General features: G+C 39.5%; 1 protein-coding gene across 4 annotated transcripts in view; it reads right to left on the reverse strand.

The window, feature by feature from the left end:
• The window catches only part of PALM2AKAP2 (PALM2 and AKAP2 fusion), a 325590-nt gene that overhangs the window by 234087 nt on the left and 68199 nt on the right, over positions 1-23304 (reverse strand). For all 4 annotated transcript variants that reach the window (XM_042450171.1, XM_042450170.1, XM_042450169.1 and 1 more), the window contains exon 3: positions 18508-18638. In XM_042450171.1, the coding sequence (XP_042306105.1) occupies positions 18508-18638 (131 nt within the window). The remainder of the gene's footprint in view (positions 1-18507; positions 18639-23304) is intronic.

Genomic DNA, 23304 nt, shown 5'->3' on the forward strand with positions numbered 1-23304 from the left:
TTTTTAACTAATTTTTTTAGACTTATACATGAGTATATAGAGTATATTGGACTGAAACTGCAAGATTAATCCATCCCTAGAGATCAATGCATACAGATATGTTCCAAGACGTATTGTAGAAATGTGAGACTATGGGTAATAATGAATCCAATTGAAATGAATAACTTCCAGGGGATGTTGACCATAGAGCTGCACTGGGAACCTAGATGGCTCTTAGCAGGAACACCTCTTTAGGCATTTCTAGGTCCTCCCGCTTGACTCCTGTGGTCAACTTCTGCCAGAAGCATACCATAAAAGTGTGTTGGGGAATTTATAAAATGCCTAGAAAGAACCTGTTTTTTCAAACATGGGTAAGTAAAACCATGGGTACAGGTCCCATGGATATGGGGGTCATTCTGTGTTTTTTCCTTCACCACAAAAAATGTTTTTCTTTTGTCCCACCACAGTGTGCCCTTGACGTATATGATCCTCCAAGTATAACTCAACTGAAATGAGTTTGTCCCTGTCGACTGAATTTTCAAACAGAAAAGCAATGCTCAGTCCCTTCATGGAGTGCCAACATTACAGAGCCTTTTAAACCTCAACAAATGCCACTCACTCCAGGCATCATCACGAAAGATTTATTGTAAGGGATAAGTAAAGATTTATGCATGGAATTTGATTCTGCTCCCAGTAGTTCTCTACTCTGACAACAGGTTGTAGAGATGAAGTTATGGAATCACCTCTTAGAATGCTTTGACTGAACACTTGGCTGCCTCTGTACGTTCTCAGTTACAAGGATACTCTCTTAGTTCTACTTTTCCTTCATTTATTCTAATTATTAAGTATATTTATATCCTTTCCTCCAAAGAGCTCAAGGCAGTGTACATACTTCTCCTCCTTTCCATTATATCCTCACAACAATCTGATAACGTAGCTCAGCATGAAAGAGAATAATTGGCCTAGAGATATGCAAGAGTAGTTGTGAAGACCATTAAACAAAACCCCAAATGCAAAATACACATGGGTGATACCTTAGGCCAAATAAAAGTTGAAGAAAACATTACACTAGTTTTTCAAGGCTCACTGGCTTCTTCATTAGGGAAAGATGTTTAAAACATTATGCAGAGAAAACAAAAGTGATGTTGTTAGAGTCTCAAACCTGTATGACCACATGCATCGTTTTATTATTCAGCATTTCACAGATGAAAACTGGGACGAATGTGGCCAAACAACATCACAATGTGGTCAAGATGGCAAAGGGGATTAATGAGGAGGGTGCACAAGCTAGGAGAGGCTGAATTTAAAGATACAGCCATGTTAGTCTGTAGAATCAGTATGTAGAGAGATCTTGTAGCACCTTTGAGACTAAGTGAAAGAAAGAAGTTGGCAGCATGAGCTTTCGTATACTAAAATCTACTTCTTCAGACGCATAGGAGAGGCTGCAACAGTTTGCTTTTGCCTGAGCCTAATGGGAAGGGCAAGCTTTTGCTCCTTCCTCTACTTTCTTCTTGCTGTGTCAACTGTGAGCAAACTACTTTTGCATTTTGAACGCAGTTTGCAGCAATTGGTATAAACTGAGAGAAAATGGAAAAGTAGGAAGAGGTAAAACTAGGACATTTTAAAACTGGAAAAGTCAGAGAGCAGAGGATTAATCAGGGCTGTCGCTGCCAGATCAGGATAGTTGGAAGGTATGTATCTTTGGTTTTCCACACATCTTTCCAGTGTGTCTGTGTATACACCATCTCCATTTCTTTTATAAATATATGTCAGTAATACCAAAGAACAGAAGATTGATGACAAATGACTTGAATGTGTAGGTTCCAAATGAACTCTACACTGACAGGGATTGAGTGATTTTTTTAAAATAACGTGGCAGAAAAGGGATTATTTTCAAAACATCATAATTCTTCCTTATTTTTGTATCTTTTGATTTTCTTTTCCCCCATAGTACTAACTAGTAGTAAGACAATCTTCTCTACTCTGCCCTGTGAACACAAACGAATAAATTTTGTCCCTGTGACTGTAACATTAGATTTGTATATTTTAGACACAGATAGATACAGATGCTCTGCACTACCAAGTTAAAACAGTTTAATATCACTTCAGTTGTCATGGCTTCTAGGATTTATAGTTTTGAGAGGTCATACTCTAATTTATAAAAATGTGCACTAGGGAAAAACCCGAAGTCCTCCACCTATCTACAAATCCTACAATTCCATAGGGTGAGGCATAAATATTAAGTGGCCTCTGACTGCTATAACAGTGTAGTGAAGAATACACAAAGGCTCTCTGTGACCCTATATCAGCATGCATGCCTTTTAGTAACAGAGGAGTCTGAATGTAAAGGACAACTTCCAAGTGATAATGTGTAAAAGCAAACATGCACCTCTGTAGATGGCATTAATGGGTGTTTCCAAATGATCTTCCAGTTGTGTGGGGCTGAATAGAATACAGCAAAAAGAGATACAAGAGGACTGAATGAACGATAGCCAGTGCTATGGTACTATATACCCATTAGGAAAATAGTTATCTCTCCATACTGCATTCTTCTAATGTTTATTTATTTAACGTACATCCTGCTTTTCTTTTTGCATGGGATCCAAAGTGGCTTACATCTCATTGGCACTGGTGGGTGGCAGTACAGCTATTCCCCTGCAAGCTGGAGATCTTTAAATGTGGCACATCTTGGGGACAGCAAGTTAGGACAGTACCTGCCACACCTTTCCTATGAAATGCCATAGGTAAGTGTGAGAGTTAGTAGCTTTTGTACACCTATACGAATTGCTAGTCTGATGTTTGCTGACTTCCTGTTTATTTGCTTTGATTATTCCAGGGTGACCAAATGTCTTCACTACAAAGGAGGACAAGGCACTGCGAAATGGAGGATGCTCAAGACAAATGGAGGACATGACCAAACAAAAGCTAACAACACTAGGATAAATAGAAATTCATGCTTTTTAATCATGCTCAGAATGGAAGACATTTTGAAATTCCTCCTGGACCGAAGTTGAAATGAAGGGCAGGTCCTGGAAAAGGTGGACATCTGGTCACCCAGTGACTATTCCCACTCTCTTCCTATGCATCATTCTAACCTGTTGTCATTTTAACTTCTCTCTCTCTCTCTCTCTTCCATTAGATCATGTGCAATTATTGTAAGCAACACCACTTTTACTTGTTTTACAAAGAACACTAAGCCTGTTTCTTTTCTTTGTGAGGCGTATGTGTGGGGGAGGCGCATGGGACTGGTCATTGCTCAGTTTCTGGTTTCCCAATTTGATTATTCTACGGGCGTTATCCACTACTGGCCCCATACAGACTGCCAAAATAAAGCTGCTTTGGGTCACTTTGGAGGTATACTGTTTAAATGATGCATGCGTCCTAAGAGAGCAGAAGCTGTTCCAAAGCTGTGCTCCAGTCCTTAGGACTCTCACATTTCCCAACAGTAACGGGAATAATCTTTTAGAGACATAAAAAATAATAATCTGCAGAATACAAGAGCGAGAGAGACTGGGAAAGATAGAAGTTCAGCATATCATAGCCGGGCAGACATTGTTTCTATTGTGTATCCATGGAAACTGATCCATCACAGAGCATATATGTTTTTCATCCCAGTAAAGGAAAAACAGATAGAGCAGAATCTTTTAATTTTACACCAGGAAAAGATGTGTCTGCAGTGTCTATTTACTAGCATTCGGCCTCTGTGATGCAGTCTTTACTCCACTTAACTATCACAATGATTATGATGGCCAGCATATCAATTTGCTGGTATAAAAAATTATTATGAAGCCTGAGTGTCATTTTCAAAGTAACAAATAATGTGCTTCCACAGAATTGCTTGGAACATGCAGCCCATTATACCGACAAGCAAAGACTTGTTGTAGAGTATTGCGCACGAAGGTTATTAAAACACCCAGTGGTCAAATGGTGAATTCTTGGCCCTTTGGGAATGGTGGCAGTAGGTATTTTGTACTGTGTGCTAATCCACAAGCACATATTTACAAGCTGCCACACCTGGAATGGAATATCCACTCTAATTTTAGAAGTATACTTTGCAAAGCAGCTGCAGTCAACAGCCAATGGTGTGCAGTTCACTGAGCCACCTTAAGCTTTGCTTAACCGATAGGCTCTAGGGTGAGAAGCCAGAGAACTCAGTTCACCCAGCAAGATGCCATTCCAAACCCATTCCATGGAAGCCAGTCAGCCATTGATCTAACAGTAAGAGGGTGATTCATGCCATACTTCAAACCAGCTATTCCTGTCATGCTTCAGTTCCTGCTTCACGTACTCATGGAGATGCTGGGGTGTATCCGATACCATTGGTGGTCCTGAGAAGAAGCCATTCATGTGTTACACATCTCACATTTCAGCTTTGTCTCTAGTGGATTTCTGAGCCAAGATCTCTCAGCGCAAAGCCAGTAAGACCAACTTCTAATTTTGGAAGGGAATGCAGCATGTGTACTTGGCAACTTTCTCACAGCCATGTCACAACAGATACAGAAACTCTTTCGTAAGATTCACACTGTCATTTGTGAAGCAACTATTCTATGGGGCAATGTATCCTGCTTTATTTCCCAGAATGATTTGAAGCGCAGACTGAATTTCATTGTGTTTGGATCTATTGTGTCAATTAATGCACACATGTATGCGTGCATACATACACTGTATAAGTATATATGCACATAGTTAAATTGCTCCTTTTAACAGTTACAGTGTTGGCAATTTATCCATATAGCAGATTTAGATCAAAGCAAATCAATAATGTAATTGTACTAAGGAGATATAGAAACATTGGAGGTATTTTGACAGGAGGAAATTATGGCTGGATATGAAAGAATGAAAGAATAGGGCTGTTAAAACTCTTTTGAAATAACTGTTTCAAGAGGTATGATAGAAGCTAATATCAGTGATCATAATGAATTCCAGAAATATGCAGCTTTCCAGCTGCATTTCCTGGGAATGGTAAAATCACTCTGGCTGAATTCGCTGACTGTACAAAATTATTTCAATGGGGCCCAGAATGAACCAGGGTTTTCTATCATTAGCTCACTGCATTGGGGAGGAAGGGGCCATTCAGATGTTCAAAATATAAAATTTGATCTAGTTTGTAAATCTGGGAGAATAATCTGTGCCACCCTTCTTTATTACTTTACCTCTGGTGATTTTGCAGGCAAAGGGTGCATCTACACTGTAAAAATAATGTAGTTATACAAGGGCCGTGGCCAGCTCCAATGGTCCTCTATAGCATTTTTAGCATAGCTGCAAGTTGTATCATGCCATTTCCTGATATGTTTTAATGAGGGGTGAAAATAGCCATTTTAAAAGGCTTTGTTGAGGTCTGGAGAGTAATGGAACCCAAATTAACCCAATCCACTATATATCTGGTGATCTTGGTCCCTTGGGCACAATTTTTTGGGGAATTTTTCAGGATCTGGGGTTTTTAGAATTTCCTGGAGGGTTGTGGAGTTGACAGTGGCCTATGAACCACAGATCATACTTCCTCCATCATTAAACCACTCTAAAGTCTTGTTCTTATTCCTTTCTTTTTCTGCTCTTTATTCTAAATTGGAATGTAACAACAGATATCTAATCCCACCAAGACACGTCACACATCAAATATATACACATATCAAATCCACAAATAGGTTTCCTCCTAGATCCATTGATGGTGAACCTTTTAGAGGCCAAGTGCCCAAACTGCAGCCCAAAACCCACTTATTTATTGCAAAGTGACGTGTCCCTCTGGCTTTCTAATAACAAACTCTGGCAAACTCTGTGCTGGGGCAATGGCACACATAGGTTCACCATCACTTAATGATGACATTTGCTGACTTTGTTTTTCCTTCTCATTACCTGATTGGGAAACATAATCTTTTTATAAGTCCATTTTTTAAAAGAAAGGCTTACTTCAGTATTTCATAGTTGTCGTAGGCCCCATACAGACAGGCCAAAATAAAGCTGCTTTGGGTCACTTTGGAGGTATGCTGTTTAAATGATGCATGCATTTTAAGAGGCCAGATGCTGCACCAAAGCTGCACTTCAGTCCTTGGGACTGGATCATGGTTTTGGCACAGCTTCCGGACTCTTAGGACGCATGCATCACTTAAACAGCATACCTCCAAAGTCACCCAAAGCAGCTTTATTTTGGCCTGTCTGTATGGGGCCTTATTGTTCCTAGAGCTCGAGGAATCTAAACCAAGTCTTACTTTGTATAGATCGGAGCCTGACATATCAAAGTTGCTGGAAGACCCAGCTTCATTACTGAGCAGAAGGCAGAGTAGCATTCCTGTATCAAGTTGTGTAGAAAAGGAACTTCCAAATTTATTTATTTGGCTCTTGCATGAGAACCAGAATCTGCCAAAATTTCTTCTTCTAGACATAGGCACGGATGTATCAGTTTCCTTCCACTCCTTCTCACTTTCACATATGTTCATTCATAAGTCCATTTCATCCTGTTTTTGTATTTAGTTGTGATAAAATATCTACATGAAAAGCCATACAAAATAAACACCTCTGTAGATACCCTCCGTTCTAATTTGGTAGGGATGGTCCTGATTAATCTTCTGTCACCTTAGTTTCTCAATTCCTTTTATGAAGTCCCAGTTTCTGTTCTTTGTCCACTTTCTCTCATTGTCCTCAGCTTACTGCTGCAAATTGAGTTCAAAGTGCAAAATAGTTTGCACTTAGTTAGCTCAGTGGGAAGAGGAAGAGGCAGAATCTTAGCCTTCTCTGCAGACTCAGGCAAAAGCAAACTGCTGCAGCCTCTGCTAGCTTGTATATACTGCCAGGCCATGTATGTGCCAGTTTTCATCAATGAAATGTTGGACGGTATGTTCTCAAATACCTGTATTATTCACATGCAGTTTGGAGCATTTTTTTTAGCTGAAGGTTGTATCACAAATTTAAGAGAACTGAAAAATCTGAAAGAGAACTATTTGTTAATCTACACATTAATCTAGGATGTGCAAATCAGGGCAGTTTGCATCAGAATTTATAAACTGTAAATTATTCTTCTCCACAGTTAACGTCATTATTGTTTAACCAGACATATCAGATTTAGTCCCAAAATGACTGTAAACACAATAGATTTAACTGTTGATAAGTTATTGCAGATACTTGTCCAAATACTGTACTTTATGTGACTTAAACCTTTCCAGGGAAGACGCTTGTTACATTTGGCTAATTACTTGACTGCATGCAGCAGTCAAAATGAATTCACTACCATAGGAGCAAAAGAAACAAACAATAAAAGTAAGTGGAAACAATGATATCACAGAAAATGTGTGGATTTCCCTTGCAGGAGATGAATGAGACCATTGTGTCATATAGCAACTCTCCCTCCACTGTTTATGTTGCCCTGTGCACATGCATCAAGGATGATTTTCCAGTGTTTTTGAGAGCATGCGGTTTTGTTAGCTTGAGCAAAGTGCTAAACGAAAAAAGAAAAAACCCTTCTAGCAGGGGTGTGTGCTTGTACATAAATCTGTGCTGAGCTACAACAGGGCAGGATGTTTGATGTACTTTTCCCTGGGACCTTGAGCGGGAGTTATCGCTTTGTGTAGCCTTGGATGACATGAGGAAGAAAGAGCATCAAGTGACTCTTAGGTTGGAATACTGCCACACTGAAAACAATGGTGTCCCACAATGAAGAGAGTCCACATTTATTCTCCCAGGACTGCAGCTTATTGGTAAACTTATTCCTGCATGGATAAGGCATGGGATGAGAAAAACTCTATATGTGCGAAGGAATGGCAGGTCCTTCTTTGGTACTTTGTCAGACTAATATGATTGCAGAGCCAGCATGATGTTGTGTTTCATTGTTAGACAGGGGTGGTATCTGTACAGGGCAGGATACTTTGGGAGCAGCCTGGAATATCCTTAACCCAGAGTTACCGCTATCTTTTCCCATTACCCGGGGGTGTGTGTGTCCATTTTAATGTTGGCCAGCTGTTCACATGCACAAACTGCTGTGTTGTCTGGTGCAGTCACCATTTCTGTGTATCGCTCACTCTGAGGTCAGAACAAGTTGTCCAGCATTGATCAAATGGCTGGGTGCCTTGTTCTGACCTCAGAGTGAGCAACATGTGACAGCAGCAGCTGGACTGAGTGGCGCAGCAGGACACATTTTAAACAGCCACCTGGCACTGCAGTGGAGGATCTTCTGGAAAGATCAGGAGCAACTAGTGACCTTCAAAAATCCATTTTAACTCCATGTTTTGGTGCTGAATGGACTGGATGTTGTAGGGGCCATTCACATCATAGACTGTGTCCTGTGTCATCCAGACTCCCTGTTGAGAGGACAGTGGGGAGGCTATTTTATTTGGCCCATGCAGTCAGGGCCTAGGACTCTGGGAGGCCAGGGTTTGAGTCCTCAGTCAGCCATGGAAACACGCTGGGTTACCTCCATCAATTCACATTCTCCCAACCTAAAAGGAAAGCCACAACAAACTTTCTCTGGATAAATGCTTCCGAGAAAACCTTATGATAAGGTGGCCAAAGCTGAGCTGAAGCAACCATGACAGTTACAGTGGAATTGCAGTACTATAATAGTAGAGTGTGAAAGGGCCATATCCTGGTCTATCCTGTCACTCTTTTAAACTTGGTTACTTTCAAAGAGATTCAAGGCAAAGAAATCAAGGCAGAGATATGCTAGGCATTCAGCCTTATCTGCCAATTGGTTTCAGCCTCAACCAGTAAAATCAGATTATCAATACTAGAATCTGACAAACCAATAAATTTCTTATTTTTTTAATCTGTGCCCAAATTTATCATGGTCTGAAAAGGCTCTGCCTACAGAGTGCCAAGATTTAAGCTCTTTTTGGAAACTCTAAATTCAGCCTGCTGTAGGTTTAATAATTTTCTTTAAGAGATCCTTTATGATATTGGCAATATCAATATTAAGTAGAAAACTATTCATGTGTATTCATTACTTCCTCTATGTGCTACTTTTACATGGCATGACTTTTTTTAAAAAAAGATAGGAAATGTGTCACCGTCCAACTGTTGATGGAATGCAGCAGTTTCTCACAACCTGGTGCCTTCCAGATATTTTGGACTACAACTTCAATCCAATCACTGGCCCTGTTGGCTGGGGTTGATAGCACTTCTAGTTACCATATCTAAAGGAAACAAACTGGGCAGGAAGGTCTGTGGAATGCAAATTTTCTCTCAGTAAATAGCCCCTTGTGGTGAATGAATAAAACTTAAATGATGTGGAGCTGACCTTGTAATTCCACTGCTGCAAGAAATCAGAAGTTAACACACAAATATTTTTATGCGCATAGGCAATGATGAGATTGGGTGAATTTTGATGAGTTTTCTTTTAAGTGTATGATTCAGGCAAACTGAAGACGTTTAAGCCCTATTGATTTCAATGGGTGAATCAAGCATGGGCTTAGATCTCCCTTATTAAAAACCAATGGGATTTTTCAAATGCACAGTTGTTTAATCAAGCCTTTGTTTCTGTCAGCTCATATAACTGGATCTGAAGGCCACTCTGCAACAAAGCCATTACCAAAGCTTTTGGCTGAAACTTGCCAACTCTTGAGATCAATATTTGTACACCCTGGACATCAAAACAATGCCATTTTCCCTCTGACATGGTAAAGTTCTCCCACATATCTTGAGTGTTTCTTATGAAATAGGTTCTGTTTGGAAAATTGGAAAATGACTGTATCAAAGAAATGCAACATTTGGGAGTTATTTGTCATATATGTCTGCAATTTTATACCTATGTCCCTATGGGAAAGTGAGTAGTGGAACCTCAAGGAGAGATAAGTGTGTAAATCTCTCACATTCAAGCCATTATACTTCACAGAAGACAATTTGAAAGCGCATGATGCAGCCACTTCTACTACAACAACTAAGTAGGAAGCAGCCAGCGTAGGAGACCAACAAGGAATCAAATGTACTTTCGTTTGCTCTCAGCAAAAGAAACAGCAACATTAAAAAAGCATGACAAATACATTTGCACCTCATTCGGGAAGACAGTCCATAGAATGCAATGAGTGATATGGCTGGGGTGGAGGCAAGACCTGACACTGAGGTTGCCAGGGGAAGGGGGCAGATTTTGTCTCCATCACAACAATATTTCCACCTTAGTTTGGAATTACTGAGTTGCATGTAACATTAGTAACTGGAATGAGTTCCTTTGATTGGGAGGGGTAGTTGAGGGTGTGACGAATGATGTGTCTACACTGATAAAAAAAATCAGCCTCACCTTGCAATTTTGGGGTCCTCAGTAGCCCTGTAGCAACCCTGTTAAGATGACACCTGCACAGACACAGCAAAGTGATACTGGCATAACCAGCCACTTACTTCCTCTGGTGTACTTGCTTCTTTCCCCTTTCACAGCATCCATTCACCTATCAGCCAATAGATGATAGTCTTGCTATCAATCTATTGGATCTACTATGATGGGATAGAGAGGCGTCTCATGGAATAGAGAGGCCTCCCACTTTATCTTTGTATGCACTTCAGTACCCCTGATAGATCATTTGCTTCACACTTAGCAACAGCATTACAGCATTTACATTTCTATACTACTTAATAGTGAACTCAGCACTCTCTAAGTAGTTTATAATCTGTAAACCAACTGGCACCAACAAGCTGGTTACTCATTTTACAAAACTATGAAAGAATGGGAGGCTGACTCAACCTTAGAGCCCTGGGATCGAACTCACAACCTTGACGCTACAGTACCAGCATAAAACCACTGCACCATCAGGGCTCCTCATCACTTCCTCACCCTCGATCCCTCCCATACATACATTGCAGATCTCTACATGAGTCAGTGAATGAATGATTGTGGGGGAGGATCAAAGGAGAGGGGAAAGCGAGAATGTGTGCACTCCATTCCCTCACATGAATACACAGGCAACACGATACTGATAAAGTGGAAGAAAGGATTGGAAGAGTAAGTAGAAGAGTAAGAAGTAGTGAAAATGAACCTGACGCTTGGGCTGGGGGAAGAGGGAGGGAATAGCCAGATCTAATCCCTCAACATTGATCTCATGACTGCACATACACCGAAGTTGAAAGACATGGTGGCACACACCAGGCTTCCTGGACCCAACCTGTCCCACTCACCAAGAAGCCCTCTTTCCCCCAGCCCTATGGAGCACAGTATTCACATAGACCCAGACCCACACACCCCTCGTGCACAAATATCCAGATTTTCTGCTCAAATCAGGAGTAAATCCCCACTTTCCCCCTGTGGATTAAACCCCTGAGGTGCTGGAAAGGCGTAGTTTTGGCTTGAATTTTCCTGTACATCATCTGGACAGCCCACTATGAAGACAAGACGAGGACACTTCATTTGGCCCATACAGACAAGCCCAAAGTTACATTTCATAACAAGAGTGAACAAAAGTACTCATTGTTGTGTAATATAACTTTTTCAACTCTTTTACTGTGTTTTACTTGTGCTTACAAGTTTGCCTTGACGGGCCTCTGTAGACATTTCAGAGGTATTTTTTTACAGAAGTTTTATACTATTAATTTTTTCAGCTGAAGGGCTTGCTTAAAAAAGCAACATGGAGTGACTGAGTAATGCAACAAGTAAGTTTTCAAACACGCCAAGTAACAGCAATGAATTACTTTCTGAACAGTCTAATCAGGAATGAGACTGAATTATTTTATAAGCATTACATTTATGATGATTAACATTTAATTAAACACGAGCCAATCTTTCTCAGTGCTGAAACTTTCACTTTCATGTTCTCATACTTCAATTTTTTGAAAAAGATCACATTATTTCCATCCCATTTATAAGGACCTTTGTGAATATGGAGAATTTCTTCTCCATTAAAAAAACAAACAAAAACCCCTCCTGTAACAGATTAAAGTTTGCATCCATGCCTTTTCACGCTCACAATTTAGGCTTTTAAAATGCATACTTTCATAAAGCTCATGCTATCATTATCATTCCAAAGGAAAAGAAAACTGTTCACTTTATCAGATGTAGTTAAAAGTCTTTGCAATACAATTAAATAAATTTTCATCAAAGCAAGCAAGTTTTGGGCCTCTTCAAATAGAAAGGAAGTTATCATGTAGTTTTTCAAGTTCTGAAAAGGTTGACTGCTTAGCCCCCAGAAGTCAATATAATATATATATAGTCATAAATATTTGAAATAAAAGGTTGAACAAACAATGCGTTCCTCAAGTATCCGGGAACCATGACAGGGGGAATCCTAGATATGTGAAAAACTTCATGGTTCAGGATATATTCAGTGCAAAAAAGCATTTACTTTTTGTTTGTTTGTTTTTTGCACCGAAAATAATATTTTCTGCCAAGAAAACAACTTTCTTGTGAAGAAACCATTTCAGAGCATAAAAAACACATTCCCTGCATGGAAAACAGCATTCTGTTCAGAACATAACATTCATGCACAGAAAATGCTGTCTAAATAAAATCCATTTTCTGCACAAAAGAACATATGCACATTTTGTATAGAATAAATGCATTATATATTTGCTTCAGGGTCTCTGTAAGCTGGAAACAACCTGGAGGCACACAGCAACACCAACAATTCATGAAGCCTGTGCATAGTCTACAAAACCCCACATTTTTGACAATTTTCTCACTGTGAAAAGAAAAATTGTAAAAAAAATAATAATTTTTGCCCACAAGGACAAACTTGATAAAGATTTACATCCCTAGTTAGGCATCAGAGCACAGGAGTTTTCAAATCTCCCCTCATCACAGTGTTATTCGGTGTTGTCAGTTCGAACATTCAGCAACCAGTCCTCAAGTACATTAACCAAAAGCTTGTTTACACAATCACAACATCAATCAAAATACAACACAAGAGGCAGAACTTTCATTTGTCATTCCCTTCACTTCAGACACAACAATTCAATGGAATCAGGTCACACAGTAATGAACTGTATTAAGAGCTGGAACGGTGTACCCTCAAGATATAACTGGACTGCAATACCCAGAAGTCTTAGCCAGCAAAGTCTGTGATGAAGAATCACTGGAATTAACAGTTTAACAACCTCAGTACATTTCTATGTAGTTTGGGGCCAATTCTGTGCAATATTTTCTCTATAGAAAATAGCTTTTTGTGCCCAGAAAATAATATTTTTGCACAGCAAGCCTGCTGTACCAAAAATTCTACAATTCAGAACTTGATCTGTACAAAATTTGCACTGAAAACAGGATTTGGGGTGTAGGAAACAGCATTTTGGGCACAGAAAACCAATACATCTATCTAAACAGGCATATTATTTTCTTTGCACATTCATGTGTAGAAATTCTTTTTTTTTCTGTGCTAAAAAAAGTATGTGCAAATTTTTGCACAGAATAAGTCCCAAATTTCAGAAAGGCTTCATTTAAAAAAAACAACCCACCTGTATTACCCCAAAATGATGCATCAGAAGTACCATTACTACCCCCGACGTTACATCTGAGCTCATGCTCTACACAGATTTTCCTAATTCTACTCTTAAGCTTTTCCACTTTTCTTAACTGCTGCAATTTACTCTTTAAGTAAATTGTAAGACTCCTTGCACTGTTTAAACGTACAAGAACAAAACTTTGTTTTTCAAAACACACCACCAGCTTGCCTTATACACTGAATTTTATGAGGTCTTCATATGATGTCACCTCCTCTCATAATCCTCCCTTGTTTTTCCATGGCTTCTTCCATGTTTTTTCCTACTAAGGATATCAGTAAAGGGGAAAAAAGAGAAGTAGATAGAATAAGTGTAGTGTGCTTTCTAGTTGACAGCATGAAGAACCTTCCATTTAGACACAGAAGGCTGCACAAAGTTGTAAGGAACCACAAAGTAACCACAAAATCCTTCTAAACATAATTAACAACATCCATGGTGGCCACCATGCTCCAAATAACACAGCTGCCTGGATTGCTGTCTGCTTGTTATAACCTCAACTCTCAGTGATAAAACAGTTACAAATAATGTTGGAGGTGAGAGAGAACATTTTGAATCAAAGTATTTCTGCTTTGTGTTTGTAAAGGGCTTTATACTCATGGTAATGTTTTCTCCTTAAGTTTTTTTTACAGTGCAACCCTTCCTCTCCTAAATGCCACTAAATTCCAAGCGTTGGAAATTTACTCCCAGGTAAGTGGATATAGGATAGGATATTTACTTTATCATTTTACACTTATATCTTGGCTACACCCTGTTTATTGTATTAAAGTAGCTTTTGACAAGTGCTAGTTTGGATTTCATGCACACAAAAAATAGCATTTAAATTTCATGTAACTGGAATCCTCATAAAAGACAAATGTGAAAGTCCTGCCCATGGGTTCATGGGAGCCTCACCCATTTATGAGATAAAGAAACACTTGGCATATGTGGTCCAAAATAACTTCTACCCATTAAGATAGTGTTTTCATTCCTAAGGAAAAAGAAGGCTAACTGTTTCACTTAGGGCAGAGCTATGTGTATATGACAATGGTTTCCATACTCTCATCCTCCAGGGGCCTTGGACTTCAACTCCAAGAAACCTTAACCATTTTACTCATTAGTCAGGAATTCTTTGGGGACTACTGGTTTCTAAGAAGCACCAGGTGTCATGAAAAAATAGCAACCCTGGGTTGAGGTATTCCCTCCCCTCAATAATATTTAGGACAGGAGTGGCTTTCCAGATGTTTTGGCATACAAATCCCACCAGCTACACCTAGCATGCCCAGTAATAAGGGGCTGTGGAAGTTGTAGTCCAAAACATGTGGAGAGCAAATTCCTTGCTAGGAACAACTTGTAGGATGCTAGTTCCGCACAGCTATTTGCTGTTGCTAGAAGGGTGGGGAAGAGCAGGGGATACTCAGTATAATGACATCAAGACATGCTTACTCTGTACATGTGGACAGGAAGTTGAAACATTCAACAGAGACAACCATTTGGGAGCAGCAGAACCAGGTTTTATTTAAATAGTTTATAGAAGAAGGTCTGCTCTTAGAAGACAAAAACCTGAGGGTGAGCGAAACATTTTTCTTGCTGAAGCTAGGCAAAGTCTGGCGAAATGAGCAGTACACATAAGCCCAGGATGCAGGAAAACCATATGTAAAGTACTCTTGGTGTCCTAGGACACAAGATTATGACCCCAGAGAACTGTTACTTCTGCACATAGAACAACAACCTACAGCAGATGGTTGAGTAATATTTTTAACTCTGTTGTTAGTTAATTCTGTTTTACTCTCAGTTTGTGTATGTACACACATAGAGAGTTTTAATCTATGTGTGTAATATACACATTAGCGTATATGTTTTATTTTAATGCTCTGTATTTTGCAACTGCTTTGAGTCCCACCATGGGTAGGGTATAAATAAAGTAATGGATGGATGGATATCCAGAGATCTCAGGGCACTGTACAACAAAATCAATGTAAACAATTTAAAATGTATTATCAATACTAAAAATATAATTGACTAACATATTAAAACAAGTTAAAGCCACATGCATGTACAAACTCAGTTAAATCATTAGACTTTTTCTGGCTTTAATTTGTCACTGAAATGAAGCCAATATCAGTGCCAATTTGAACAGTGAAACCTCTCAGGGAGACTCCAAGAATTGTTGGTGCCTGAGGCACAGCAGAACAATAAATGGTACCCTTCACTTGCCCAAGGAAAGATCTGTAGAGGCCAAAGCCTTGTTGCAAGTTTTTTTTCTTTTTTGACATGGAAAATCCCATAAGCTTCCCATACCTGGTCAGAAAAAAATACAATAAAAAGAAATGAAATAATAAAAAATGCTACTCTTTCTTGATACATAAAACTGGCTTCCTCAGGTGTCTACTGCATCCTTTCTAATGGTAGGGCCTGCCTCAGTTTTCCATGCTCTCCACTGCTATTTTGCATGATTGACTGTTCTGGCCTTATTTCCTTGGCTAAAGAGAAATGATTCTGATATATATATGGGCTGAAATATAGAATCCCATATGTTAAATAAGGCAAAGGTTTGGTATTTTGCAGTGTGTGTGTGTGTGTGTGTGTGTGTGTGTGTGTCTGTATATTTTCCACAATTCCTGACAGGGATTCTAAGAGATATAGTCCAAAAAAGTAATTTTCCAGGCTCTGGAATAAGGCAACCTTGAGATCTGAGCCAAGCAAAGTCCTTTTTACCTTGCTACAGGTTGAATGAGCATTCATTTCTCCTCTCTACAATTTGCAATCAAAGATCATTGGGTTTTGGTTTACAACTCCCATAGATTTTTTGTACCATTGGCTATGCTGTCTGGAGCTTTTGAGAGCTGAGATCCAGCACATCTGGAGGACCAAATGTTCCCAATCTTATTCTACATAATTAAGAAAGCTTTGCAGGAAGTCTTGGGACTGAAGCGCAATAACCCTGGCTGGAAATGATAAGATCTCTGCTTAGGCTGAATTGACTATTACAGATCACTTGAATTACCCTTAGGGCACATCTCTTGTTATATGGCATGTCTCTTCTGACTTACCCCACCTCTTGCACATTTAATTTTTTATATTAGTAAAAACCTGGGTTTTAAATACATATTTAACTCAACATAGTTATTTTTAGGGTGCATCTACAGGAAAATCCAGTTTACCTTTTGGTTTGCCGCAGCAACAGGCTTGTCTACACACACTGAGGTTTATTTGGATGAACCCTCCACACAGTTCTCCCTTTTGAACACACCTCAGATCAAATGGAGCTGCTCCATAGTTTTCTCTGCCCCCATGCATGCAAATGTTCATACTTCTGAACTCTTCCCTCTGGCCTAATACCAACACTGCTATGGAGCACGGTCCACAAATGTATGTTAATATCCAGATTTTCTGCTCAAAATCAGGATAAATCCCTACTTTCCCCCCTGCAGTTTAAAGACTGGATGCCATGAAAAGGCCTGGATTTGGCCACAATCATACTGTACATCATTTGAGCAGCTCGCTGTGCAAACTAGGTGGGACTGTTTATTTGGCCCATGTAGACATGCCCTAAGTTACTGAAAGCACTGCAAGAATGTAACGAACAAGACATTGCACTCAAGTTTTTCTGCTCTGTGTAAAATGTTGTGTTCTGCCACACAGTCTCCAAAACCAGCAAGTAAGGTTAAACAATGGCAGCAACGAGAACACAACTAACAGCCAAATCAGTCAAGACAAGGAAGTTTTCTCCATCTTTGGATCATTAGGAAAGAGCAAACCTACGATGCCTCATTGGCAAGTATTATTGCACAGACACCAGATTAACTTTGGGTAGCAGGAGTGTAGGGAGCAAGCTGTCATCAGAAAATATTATACAGAGGCTATTTTTAATTTTGTGTTCTTTATGCCCAGCTATACAAAAATGACAGAGCTAAAATGGCCTCAAATGCAAACTAGTGTGCCCTTCACGTCCAGGCTTTCTGCTTTACTTCACCAACTCAAACCAACCACCATGGAATAATCATTTAAAACTTTAACTCAGGGTTGGAGAACATGTGACCTTCCAAATGGTGTAGGGCTGCAACTCCCATGTCCCATCACCATTGGCTCAGCTGGCTAGGTGTCCTGGGAGTTGTAGTCCAACAATATCATACTCTCCACGTGGTCAAGAAACATTCAAGTGTTGTTGACAAAAGCTATTGATGAGGAAGTACATATAAGCTTGTCATGGACTGCTCAGGGCCTGATGTAGAGGCACATTCAGAAGACGCGGACTCTGAAGACATGGAGGAGGCTGAGGCAGGGGCAGATCTGGGGTTGCCTGGATCTGCAGTCCCAGAGGAGGCTCACAAAGCTACAGCGGGAGAGATGGACTCTATAGACTCTAGGTTGCTGGTGCTAGGCCCTGTGGAGCAAAGACAGGTCAAGGAGTCTTTGAGGTGTTCTTCCAAACAAGAAGCCAAGAGAAGAGCTAATAGGTTTCAGCTGAGAGATGCAGAGGCCTTTTAAAAGACCTGCTGAGATTCTTTGCAGCTGACAATCCATTTTGCCGCCTGGTTGTTTCTGTGTTCTTTGCTATCTTTACGACTCCAGTTATCTGACCTCTGGACTTGTCTGCGACTACGCTCCTGCCTCTGCCCTTTGCTATGACTGACTGTTATTTTGTGACCCTTGGACTGGACATTGGACTACTCCTTTGTATACTCCCCTGCTGGTGTCTTCAGTAGAGGGAAACAGGGCAAGCTAGGATATTCTACATTAATTTGCCTTTGCTTGATCTTCCTGGGAATGGCAAAATTAAGCTCCTTCCCTTGTTGAGCTAATTGAGTACAAACTAATTTTGCATTTTGAGCTCAGTTTGCACCAATGAAAATAAACTAAGAATGAAGGAGGAGGGTGGGCAGAATAGAGAAATATTGAATGCTGAAAAAAATGTGACAACAGAAGATTAATCAGGACCGTCCTTTCCAAATTGGGACAGTTGGAGGGTATGCAATGTCTGGAGGGTCACATATTCCCTTTCTTTGCCTCAATTAACAAGTCTAGCAATTGAAACAATTGCAATGCAATCTCCCCCCACCCCCCTGAATTTTACCATCAATGAAGACAACATGATTATATAAAGGCCTAAAATAATTGAGCTTAAAGATGTGAGATACATTTGAGACATACCTATGGACGTTGCCTTCAAGCTTTTTCACCTTCAGCTCATCCTCTTCTGACTGCCTCTTTCTGGCTTCTTCTTCTGCTGGAGAACTGGCAGGGATTCCTTGCAACAACCATTTTTCACGAAGTGCTTTTGACTAAGGGGGTGAGAGATGACAGAGAAAAGAAAGAAAAAGCACACACTTAGTGAGACATTAAGAGGTCTTGAGCTTTTAAATATTTGATCGCCCTCTCCAAGTCACTAATTAATGCTTTCAGTACTACACATATTCACTCTACTGGATAAATCCCTCAAGAACCCATCCAGATCTCCATTCTGCCAAGGTGTCAGCTCTAGTTTATGTAATGCACAGGTCATTGGTTTGTGAACCAGAAGAAATTTTAATTTGTATTCGTATACAGACAATATAGCTGATGGAAAGAAGCAACCACATGAAGGCTGAAACTTTACACCAGATTCTAAAACGTAGGGTGGGGTCAGAATATTTTTATAGGAAATGACAACATAATTTTCCTAACATCATAATCTAATGAAGAACCCAAACTTTTGAGAGTAGCATGATTAGATGCAAAGGACAAAAGAGGATTCTTTCAACACCAAAATTTATGTAGAAGAAAGGATGGTAGCAGGGACAGTTTGTTATTTATTAATATTGTTGATTCAAGTTTTAATTGATTATTGTTTATAATAGGCATTTTAGATACTATTGTATTGTATGTGGTTTTATGGTTGTAATCCTGCCTCGATCCAGTGGGAGAGGCGGGAAAATATAAATAAAATTATTATTATTATTATTATTATTATTATTAATTATTATTATTATTGAGTGAGCAGAGAATTGCCTGCTATAATTTCCTCTTTTGACATCTATTTAAATCAGAATAATTATGTCATTCTGTGATTTAGACAACTTTTGTTTGGTCAGACTATTTGTAAGAGTTTTTCACATGGCGAAAAGTGACAGGAGCATAGCAGGATGCTCTCACCATTGCACAATTGTATGAAAATTTTCAGACAACATTGTGTGACGTCACAATAGTCACATCATTAACCTGTGAGTAAAGAGGAATTCCAGATCTGCTTTTCATTCACAGGAAAATCCTGTGAATAAAAAGCAGCTCTAGAATTCCTCTTTATTCATGGGATAATGATGCGATTATCTCAACACCACATGATGTTGTCTGAAAACCTTCACACAATTGTGTGATAGTGACAGGAGCATCCCTCTATGCTCCCATCACTTTTCCCCGTGTGAAAATCTCTGTAGTGTATAATTTATCTCAGAGAGTCAATATATCTGGGAGAGTCCATTATATCTTGATGATCATGGAGGCCACTAATTGAAAATGTATTTACAGCCAAAGTAGCGCTTGCCATATTTATTTTGTGTGTATAAAATGGGGTGTGCTTTGCTCCATTAATGTAGGCATTTTTGTCACAGGCTAGATCTGATACTCATAGGGAAATTGACTTAGATGGAAAAATTCCTGAAATAACAAAGCAATGCAAGCAACAAAGCAATGCAAGGTGATGTAGAAAGGAAGCAAAATTCTGCTTATCTCACACATGCCAAATTTCACAATCAGATGTGTTCCTCTATAGATGTGAACAGGCCAGATGTATGTACAAAGAAACATGAGTGGTGCTATCATGTCTAAACTGACACTTAGCAATGACGTGGAGTAGCCTTCTTTGGAAGTTTACAAACAGAGACTGGATGGCCATCTGTTGGGAGTGCTTTGATTGTGGCAGAGTGTTGGATTGGACAGCCCTTCCAACTCTATGAGTCTGTGATTCCATATGTACCTTTAGCAAATTACCTGGAGAAGAAATTGGTCCAGTTGAAATGATTACCTGTGGCCCTCTAGTTGTTCTTTTTAGAAATGGGTAAGATACCAGCCAACAGGTCTTCCAAAAACATACTCCTTCATATGTCAACAGACGTTTCCTTCAATTGCTTCACTGTCATTTACCTCTAATGTCCCAGCCAGTGAGTTGAGCCAATGAAGTCCCACCAATTTTCAAGGGATACACTCTAAAAATGACTGTGTCTCCATACAACCCAGTGGAATTTCATTAAAAAATGAAAATGGAAAGTAAAAAATTGATTCATCAAGTTTTTTTTTAAACATTGCCCACATACAGACATTCTCAAATACTATTGGTGAATGCACTGGGAGTAGTACTAGTGTCCTTGGCTAGACACACGGCATTAAGCACCTAAACTGAAACCCAAAGAAAATTAGGAGGCTCCGTACATCCAAGCTACTATGGTTAATTTCAACAAAACTGGCCATTTTTCACTGGGATGGGCTGTTACATTGCTACCAGGCAAGATGCAAAGCAGCAGCCTTTTCCATAAAAGAAACAACTTTCTATCATGTCATGGCTAACCTCAGCTCAGGAACACAGGCTTCAATAGGTTCAGAAAGGTGTATTCATAAAACTAAAGTTGTTCACAGCATAACTTTGTTGACAGGACTGAAATAATTGCACATAGCAATTCAAACCATTTAATGTGAGCTTGCCTCGCATTAGGCTTTTAACCAAAACATTCCTGTTCCCAGGACTGTCCAACCCTCATTTCTTCTCAGTACCAAGTGTTTCCACCAAACTGACCTTGACAGTTCAATGCCAATGTTTTCTTCCCTCACATCTGCTCATGAGCCAGCTTCAACAAAGATAAACAATCTGTCAACCCAGCATCACTAGTACAACATAACCCATCATCCTGTATTACAAAGTACAGTATATACAAAATACATGGCTAGCAAACATGGCGGTACCTATGTTCGTCATATTTTCATTTAATGCAGATGTATGGCAAGTACAGCCCACCTGCTTTTTTCTTAATGCTGGCTTGCCGTTGTAGGAATAGTTCTCTATTCTCAAAATGGAATATTTTATTCCAAGGAAATGCAATCTATTCTTCCAGAAAATGTATGAATTACTGTTACTACTGGATACTATGCAATGTATCAAGCAACAATACACACTGATAGATGTATACATACAAAAACGCAATGAAATCTGCAGTAATGTCTGCTGCAGGAAGATCCACAGCTGAATCCATTGTAGTTGGCTAAGAGTACAGTACATATATTTAGTACCTCTTTATGTGTCCACATGCGAGGGGAAGTAAGCTCAGTATCTCAGAAGCATGAATAGGGACCTCACTTTACTAAAACATTCTACAAACTCTTGCACAAGTACTAACTCAGAGATAGGAAAAATGAGGTCCTCCAGATGTTGCTGGGATGCAATCTTCACCAGGCCTCCATTGGCTATACTGGATGGGGGTAATGGGAACTGCAAAGAAAAAATATCCACTAGTCTGTATGGAGGATGGTGTTTGGAATCATCCAAAAAGACAATCTTCAGGGAAGAGTAATACAGCTGGATCCTGGATCCACAGGTCCAGTAACCATGGTTTTACTTACCCATGTGCGAGAAAAGAAAAGGTCTCTAAGGCTGGACAATGACCATAGAAATTGTGCTGGAAGGCCTACAGATGCCAAGAGAAGAGCATCTGGAGGTCCTCCAGCATGAATCTATGGTCAAACACCACCAGAAATACAGCATTTACCATTATCTGCAATTTTTGCTTACTGTGGTAAGCTTGGGAAGGTATCGGCTGTGATGTGAGGGTCATATTGTACATTTATTAAAACCCTGCATTTTAGGGTAAAGAAGAGAGGTGAGGTCTGCTACCACCAGCTACATGACTAAGAGAGAGAAGAAAAGGTGTGTGTAGGAAGAAGGAAAGTCATGCCTGAGAGTCTCAGTACATTGTGAGAAAGCAACAGAGCAGATAAAATAAAGAGGTAGCAAACTTTCAGGGAAACGTAACTACCTGTCTCTATGCCTTTTCTTTTTGTAGACACATTTTTGCAAGCATGGTTGCACATTTTACCACTTCTAAACCCACCTCTTCACTAGCTGAAGACAAAGTATGTGGAATTGCAGATACAGAGATATAATACAAATGTCATCTGTACTGGAAGTCTGTGTAATTCTCTTCTGGAATGCAAACCCTAATGACTGCAATGCAAGGAGTTCCCCACAGTAAAGCGCAAACAGATGACAGGGACACAAAACAGTTTGCCAGATGGAAACTGCATGCCACGATTACCTGGTAGCGTGGCCATTTCAAAAGGTGGCATGCAATTCTTCATTCATTTTGATCTTGAAGAAATCAGTGAGTAATGTTAGCACTTTCTTCCCACTGTAAGGAAACTTTTTAAAACTCTGCAGTATTTGAAGACTATATTTGGTTCCGTGAAAAATTCATGAGTGCTTTTTGTGTATGCAGAAAAAAATATTTTCTATATATGAAGCAGCTTTTTCTGAACCAAAAAATATTTCTGCACAGAAACCTTATTTTCTGTGCAGAAAATGCTGTTTCCCAAGGAGAAAATTCTGTAATTGGGGACTTATTCCAAGAAAAATTCACATGTGACTCCATGAAAATTCTGTTCTTACTACAAAAGATGCAAATTTTGCACAGAATTAGTACTTAAACGTAGTATTTATGTACTTAAACATAAATATTCTTGTCAGTTCAGATTCCTCCTTATAACCATTTCTTGATACTCAAGAAACATATTTTGCAACATTTAAAAAAATAAAAATAAAAAATGCTTTCCATCCCTATTCAAAAGCCCTCAGCACAAGCAAGCCTTAGTTTACTATGTTTATGCATTGGCTATTAGACCTTGCTTTTCAGTGGGGGAACTGTATGCACTCCAGCCATTCATTCTCACTTTGCACAGCAATATGATATTGAATTCATATGTAGATAA

Source organism: Sceloporus undulatus, chromosome 2 (assembly GCF_019175285.1).
Source record: "Sceloporus undulatus isolate JIND9_A2432 ecotype Alabama chromosome 2, SceUnd_v1.1, whole genome shotgun sequence".
Lineage (NCBI taxonomy): Eukaryota > Metazoa > Chordata > Lepidosauria > Squamata > Phrynosomatidae > Sceloporus > Sceloporus undulatus.